This window comes from Cannabis sativa, chromosome 6, assembly GCF_029168945.1.
Source record: "Cannabis sativa cultivar Pink pepper isolate KNU-18-1 chromosome 6, ASM2916894v1, whole genome shotgun sequence".
In the NCBI taxonomy this organism is placed as follows: Eukaryota; Viridiplantae; Streptophyta; class Magnoliopsida; order Rosales; family Cannabaceae; genus Cannabis; species Cannabis sativa.
This window is the reverse complement of record NC_083606.1, coordinates 67,509,479-67,517,524: the sequence shown is the minus strand read 5'-3', so window position 1 is coordinate 67,517,524 and position 8,046 is coordinate 67,509,479. Positions and strand designations below refer to the sequence as shown.

Genomic DNA, 8,046 nt, shown 5'->3' with positions numbered 1-8,046 from the left:
TGCGGTTATGCGAGGATGAAGAGGCTGATTCTGCGTCGTTATCTCGAGGATGACGACTGCGAGGGTTGCGGCGCTCGGGATCCTCGTCGGTTCGCGTGCTCTGGTTAGGCAACCTTGCATATTGGTCTCTCGACGTCGGGTGATTCAAATCCAAGATTTCAGGATCAGTTCTTCGCTCCCTGCGTACACGGTTAGTTTGACGTCGAGAAACTGTTACCTGAGGGTTTTCATTATGAACGGCAGGGACCCGAGGAGGGTGTCGAGCGCGACTCTGTCCGTCTACCTCGGCTTGTAGTGCTCGCAGCTGATCCTGGATTGCAGCGTATTGATCAGTCGTGAGCTGGACCATTCCTTCGGACACGACCGCCGGGGTGACAGGGGGAAAGTGCATGGTTGCTGGCGGTGTGGATGTGCCTCCAGCTTGAGGACCAGTTGTTTCTGGAAACAGGTTGAGTGGTCTGATGTTGCTCCTCCCTACCCCGCCGTTGATGACGTCTACAGGCGGCACTCCGGTTCCAGGCAATGGTACGCTCATCGTTCCAATGTTGATGGATTCATTGTTAGCTCTGTTAGCGTGATTTCCAGCCATGTTGAGTGATGTTCTTTGAGGTAAATAAAATCTTACAATCAGAATTCCCACAGACGGCGCCAAATGTTGTTACTAGAATTTCACAACACCAAGAAGTGTAATTTAGCTGGTAAAAGATAGAATTATTTGAAAGATGATAAATGCGAGTATTCAACCTAAAACGGCGAGCACTCAAATAGGAATGCGAGAACAGACAACAAAGCCGGAAAAAATACAGAAGACAATGAAAATATAGTGGTTCAGTCAGATTTTGTTCTGCTTAGTCCACTGTAGCAAGGGATTCGTAGGTGTATTTTCACGGTGGATCACCCCTTTATATACAAAGCAGGTGCCCAATCGGTTACATGAGGATCACATTTATTGTTAATCCATTATTTACACATTAAATTGTCATGACTAAACTCAGACAACGTTAACATTAATAAATACATGACAGTTACTGAACTCATCAACGTATGCGTCCTTCGCATCTGCGAGTTGACCGTTCGTGTTCCGTCTGTTGAGTTCGTAGGGTCGCACGTACGTTTGGAACGTCTGCGTCCTTAGGTGATCGCTCGTTACAGACGTCGCATGCCGAAGTTGGTAGCATCTGGACATGCGAACTTACATTGGTCCGTTAGGGCTATTGGGTCGTTGGGACCAAAACTGCATCATAGGGCATTGGCCTCTATACTTGCCGCGGAGGTATAGAGGGAGGTACTCGCACATGTTCTGACATATGCGAGTTGGGTCTACCCTGTATGATGAGGATTACGGTTATGCGGTGTGAATTAAGTCGCATCCGCGATACCTCGCTGGTTTTATCCTGGGCGAGGTCTAAACTTCGAGAAGCCTCTCCTGGACATTTCAGCCTTCACTGGAAGTCTGGATACACGTGTCCTTCAAGGAGGAGTCTGGTCTCGAGTTTCTAGGTGAGAGAAATCTCACTATAACAATAGATGTATATTTAATTGAAAGTGTTTTTTTTTTTAATTTACTTAAGGAAAAAATAATAGAAATATGAGAGGAGATTGGCTCCACTTTAAATAAATAAAAATTGACAAGTAGCATACGACGTAATAGGAATCCACTAAAATATAACTTTTATTAATTAATCAACATCACCGTTTCCCAAAAACAAATAAAACTAATGAACCTCATCGGTCAACTGATATTTTTTATGGTATTTCTTTTTTTTTTTTTTTTTTTTTTTTTTTGAAGGAAAGGGTGCCCACTAAACAGAAAGGAACTCAAGAAGGTCGCAGGGGTCATCGCCTAACCAAATCGCAACCTCATCTAACCCCAAGGCTCGATGTGCCAGCTTATCAGCAAGAGCGTTGGCCTCACGATTGACATGGGAGAGCCGAGCATTAGGGATAAGAGATAAGGCTTCCTTAATTTGGCGGATAAGATCTCCAAAAATCGAAACGTCTTCCCTGTTATTAGCTAGTGCATCAGTAATGGCTTTACAGTCCGTTTCGATTTCTTGAACCAAGAAATGCTCATCTATGCACCACCGTAAAGTCGAAAGGAGGGATTTTGCTTCGAGAGTAGCGACAGCTCCTCCCCCAATATAAGGTTGAGCAAGGGCTGCTACTACCAAACCATCGCTATTTCTGATAATCCCACCAAAACCCACTTTCCTGCTGTTCTTTGAGATTGCAGCATCCACATTTAACTTGAGGAATCCTGTCGCCGGAGGAGACCAGGAGACCGGATTGTTCCGCGCTCTTGAAATTTGTACTGGAGTCGCCTGGGAATCTTGGTACTCCGCAAGATAAGAGTGCGCCAGATCAAGGATTGCATGAGTCTGATCGTGAGGTTGTCCTCTTAACACTTTGTTCCTGTTGAACCAAATAAACCAAGCAGTACAAACAAACAATTCTACTTCTTTCTTGGTTAGAGAGGTGTATATCATGTCAGCTATATCATGAAACATAATCTCAGAAGAGCAAGAAAAAATGTAAGGATAAAATTGCGTACCTTTCCAGACTCTTCTAATGCTCTGACAGAAGAACAAAGCATGTGACACAGATTCTTCAGGGAACCCACAGCGATCACACCTCGGAAAGTGGATAATTTTCCTATGGGCTAAGTTTTGGGCAGTAGGGAGGGTTGAGTTTGTGGCTCTAAAGGCAAAGTGTTTAACCTTGGCAGGGAGATTAAGGTGCCAAAGGTTTTTCCACCAAGGGGAAGGGGAGGAAGAGGAAGGGATATCAGGGGGGGAGGTAGAGGATAGACTAAGGTGGTAACCTGATTTGACAGAGTACACTCCTGAATTTGAAAATTCCCAAATCTGATCATCAGGAGAAGGGGTAAGAGGGAGGGGAATGGCCAGAATTTGGTCAACCACATGAGTCGGGTAACATCCCTGTAAAGCAACGGTATCCCAAGTCATAGAACTAGTGATGAAAGAGTCAACTCTGTCAGGAACGGGGAAGATGGGAGAGATATGACGAAAACCCGGGATCCAATGATCCCTGGTGGTACTAGTGTTCTGCCCATTACCAATTTTTGAAATAATTCCTTTGTGCAGCAGCTCTTTTCCCCAGCAAATGCTACGCCAAACAAACGATGGAGAGTGACCAGGAGAGCTATCTAGGAAAGAGGAGTGCGGGAAATATCTGGCAGACAGAATTTTTGACACTGTTGAGTTTGGTTGTTTAAGGATGCGCCAAGCTTGTTTTGCAAGCAGGGCTTGGTTAAAATGAACAAGGGAACGGAACCCTAGACCGCCATCCCTTTTTGACTTGCAAAGTTTTTTCCAGCTTTGCCAATGAGTCTTAGGGCGGTTGTTTTCGTTGACACCCCACCAAAAGTTAGCCATAATGGACTCGAGGGAATGGCAAGTAGCAACGGGAAGACGAAAACAAGCCATCGAATAGGTTGGGATGGCCTGAATGACAGATTTGAGAAGCATTTCTTTTCCTCCTTTAGAGAAGACTTTATTCTTCCAGTTGTGCAGGTGGCCCCAGACTTTATTCTGACTTTTTGAGCATCCCGGTCCGCTCCTCCTTCGAGAAATACCTAGGACTCCCCCAGCACATCGGCCGAACTATTTTTTATGGTATTTCGAGAGATAGAAATAAGTGAATATGAATGCAAAACATATATTCATATTTTGCTTAGTGCCTATCATTTTTTTTAGAAATTCATATTTACTTAGTGCCTATCAATTTTTAAAAAGTTATTATTGCACTAATAGTTATTATTTATTACTTCATTTTTCTTGGATGAGAAATTACTGCCCATCAATTTCTCAGAATGAACGAGGAACGTCATTTATTTTTCCTGCTTCAATTTTTCTATATATAAAAAACTGAGGATGACATTATTTTCAATAATATAAATATATATATAAATAATGATTCTAAAAGAAAGAAATTGTACTGCATCCCCCATTTCACATTATTATATTCCAAGGTCATATGTGTTTCGTTTAATGTCTCTATAAATGAAACTAGCTACCTTGACGAGTCAGCCCAAACTAACCCATGGAAAATTTAAAGCCAAACCCAGCAAACTCATCTCCTCTAACTCCACTCGGCTACCTCGAAAGGGCGGCGATCGTCTACGGCGACTGCCCTTCTGTAGTATACAACCGCACCACTTATACCTGGTCACAGACCAACGCCCGTTGTCTTCGTGTGGCTTCCTCCATAGCAACATGGCTTGGAATCAAGCGAGGTCAAGTCGTGTCTGTCATCTCTCCCAACATTCCAGCCATGTACGAGCTCCATTTCGCAGTTCCCATGGCTGGAGCCATTCTCAACACCATCAACACTCGTCTCGATGCTAGAATAGTTTCAGCTATGCTTCTTCATTCTGAATCCAAGCTCGTCTTCGTTGACCAACTCTCAGTTAAGTTAATCCTCGACGCCATCTCAAGGTTCCGACCAAACACTCCAATCCCTCGGCTCGTATTGATCCTTGACCAGTACGCGGTTTCATCATCTTCAAAGCTAAGTGAGAGCTTTTATTGTGAGTATGAGAATCTTGTGGAAAGAGGAGATCCTAAATTTCAGTGGTTAAAGCCAGCGAACGAGTGGGAGCCTATGATACTAAACTACACTTCGGGAACTACTTCGGCTCCGAAAGGAGTTGTTCACTGTCATAGAGCAATTTTTATAGTTACACTCGACACACTCGTCGATTGGAGTGTGCCTAAACAGCCGGTGTTCTTATGGACACTGCCTATGTTTCACGCTAACGGTTGGTGTTATCCGTGGGGGACAGCGGCAGTTGGCGCCACCAACATATGCCTTCGGAAATTCGACGGTCAGATGATCTTCGACCTCATCCGAAGGCATGATGTGACGCACATGTGTGGAGCACCTGTGGTGCTCAACATGTTGTCAAACACTCCTAATGTTGGGATTCTCAAGAGCCCTGTTCATATACTAACAGCGGGCGCTCCCCCGCCTGCGGCGGTGCTCGGGCGAACTGAGTCGCTCGGGTTTCACGTCAGCCATGGGTATGGATTGACGGAAGTGGCTGGAATTATTGTATCTTGCGCTTGGAAAAGTAAGTGGAATCTGTTACCCGCCAACGAGCGTGCTCGGCTAAAGGCGCGGCAAGGGGTGAAGACACCGGCCATGGCTGAAATTGATGTGATTGATCCGAGTTCGGGAGTGAGTGTGAAGAGAGATGGTTTAGCCATGGGAGAAATAGTTGTCAGAGGTGGTTGCGTCATGCTTGGTTACCTTAAAGATTTGGTGGCCACTTCTAAGGCTATAAAGGAGGATGGATGGTTTTACACGGGCGATGTGGGAGTTATGCACTCTGATGGGTATTTGGAGATTAAGGACAGGTCCAAGGATGTGATCATAAGTGGGGGAGAGAACGTGAGCAGCGTGGAGGTAGAGTCAATTCTTTACGGCCATCCGGCTGTGGACGAGGCGGCGGTGGTGGCTCGGCCCGATGAAATCTGGGGTGAGACGCCGTGTGCGTTTATAACGGTGAAGAAAGGGACGAAGATTAGACCGACAGAGAAGGAGATAGTGGCGTATTGTAGAGAGAAGTTGCCTCATTATATGGTTCCTAAAGTTGTGGTGATTAGAGATGAACTTCCTAAGACTTCCACTGGGAAAATTCAGAAATATGTTCTGAAAGATATTGCTAAAACCATGGGATCTCCTTCTGGAGCTGGTTATTGGAGTAGGATCTAGCTTAATATTATTATATCTATGTGTAGTATTCGATTATGTATTTGCTATTAAAAATATATATATTGTAATTTGTGTGTAACTATAAATTTGAAACCTTTGACTTTAAGGTCTCATCTCAAGTCTCTAATGCCAGAGATGATACTTTACATGTTGCTCTCTTATTACACTACTGTATGGAAGCATGATTATTTCTTAACATTAAACTAATAGTAATATCATACCAACACAATAACTTGTAACTAATTAGCGTTTTCTAATATTATTTAACTAATATTTTCTATTCAAAATGTGTTAAAGTAGTGTTTTTTTTTTCGTTTTTTTTAGCATTGCGATTAGATATGAGTGGTGTTTAATAATTTTTTAGACATTATTATTTTACGATTGGTAGATATTTTATTATTATATTAAATTATATAGAACTTCATACTTAATTAAACTAATTATAATTGTAACAGGTAGATGACTATTAAACACTTCAAGTGTCTTTTCTCTTTTTTGTTTTTTGACACGTTTTACAAAATGCTCATGTGGATATTTAATCTACACATAGTGAATTGTTTTTTTATTTTATGTTGCACACTTAGTGCTGGTGAACAATATCTAAACATTCATGTGAGGCCACATGTTTATAATACTAGAAATAGTTGGGGACTATTTTTAAGGTGCTTAATGAAATCAAGATCGAGCATAACAATGGATTTGTTGGGGTATAAAAATCTTACAAGGCTAACCATTTTTATTTATTGGGGCTAAAAAAACTTTTTGAAAAGTATTATAAATTCTTTTATTTAAAATTACAGAATACTTTTAATGCCTCTTTTTTTTTTTTTTTTTGTTTCTTTTTCATTGTAAAGCTTGTCTTTTTCCCTACTTTTATATTTCTTATCAATCACTTTTGTTTTCTTTAATTAAGTTTTTTTTTATCTGATTAGTTTTAATAAGTTTTTTTTTTTTTTTTAAAAAAAGAACTTTTATTACTCAAGAAGTTCAAGAGGGGTGGCAAATTTGCACTAATAACTACTGATGCACATAAAGAAAACTTCCCTATCCATGTTTGGTTACAGTACTTATGACCCGTTTAGCATAATTTTTGAAAACGCTAAAAGATGATTTTCAAAAAAGAATGTGACAAAATGGCATTTGGTAAGCATTTAAAAAAAACTTATTGAAAAATTTATAGAAAAGATATAACTTAAAGTTATAGCTGGTACAACCCAACTTTTAGAAAAAGTTATTTTGATTAAAATTTTCTATAATAAATTATTTTTTATTAAAAATTTATTTAACTATTTATTATATGTTACAAAAAATAAAAACATATTTTTAAAGAAAAAATATTTAAGATAAATAATATTTAAATTTCTAATTTTTTTTATTTTATTTTAAAAAAAAATATTTTATATTTTTATTATTAACAAACAATATCAACCTAAGTTTTTTATAAACTACAATGTTTTCTTTTACAAGTGATAAAAATATAATTTAAAAATATTAAAAATTATTTTTATAAAATACATATAAATTTATAATATAGAAAAAAATAATTAAAATATATAGAAAATAAAGATTTTATATAACATATTTATATATATATATATTTGTAGTTATAATGAATTAGATTAAAATATTACCATTATTATAATAGAATCTTAACAACGCGTAGCACTTTAAAATTATAATTTACCAAACACTTACCTCAACTTTTTTCCACAGTTCTGCTACAGCTGTTTTTCCCACAGCTTAACTACAGTTATTTTTTCCCACAGCACAGTTGTGCCAAACTGACCCTTAGAAACGAAAGCTATAATTTGGCCAAAGAGAGAAAGTAGCGGGTCGAGACAACTTCTCCTCATTGATTCGGACAATTTTCCCCAATTTGATGCACCAACAGGTGCTTTAGTCATTAGACATCCACCGTTACACCACATAAAAGAGCAATAACCCCTAGTTTGGCTAGCAATGTGTGAGGAACATTGAGAATTTTCCAATCTTATTTGTGTTAAAATTTTATACTTTAAATAAAATTTATTTCAATATAATTAAATTTACTTATTCACTATATAAATAAAAGAAAATCTATTGGCAGGACAAAAATAGTGCATAGATTTTTCGTGCCAATATACGTTTAGGCACGTCATGTCGTGCCTAAAATTTTGTGCCTAAAGGAGTCTATTGGCACTACAATTGAATGTCGGACCTAATAGAAATTTTTGAATAAAAAAAAGAGAAACTTACAAAAATCTGACTTTTGACCAAATTTTTACAAAAATACTGTCACACGGCAGAAATAACTTTTATATTGTCCTGGCC

At 39.1% G+C, this 8,046-nt stretch overlaps 1 protein-coding gene across 1 annotated transcript; it reads left to right on the top strand.

The window, feature by feature from the left end:
• The first annotated feature begins 3,806 nt into the window (after positions 1-3,806).
• LOC115725659 (probable CoA ligase CCL11) lies at positions 3,807-5,849 on the top strand. The gene has a single exon (XM_030655243.2). The coding sequence runs from the start codon at positions 4,063-4,065 to the stop codon at positions 5,734-5,736; it is 1,674 nt and encodes a 557-aa protein (XP_030511103.2). The 5' UTR covers positions 3,807-4,062; the 3' UTR covers positions 5,737-5,849.
• The last annotated feature ends 2,197 nt before the right edge of the window (positions 5,850-8,046 follow it).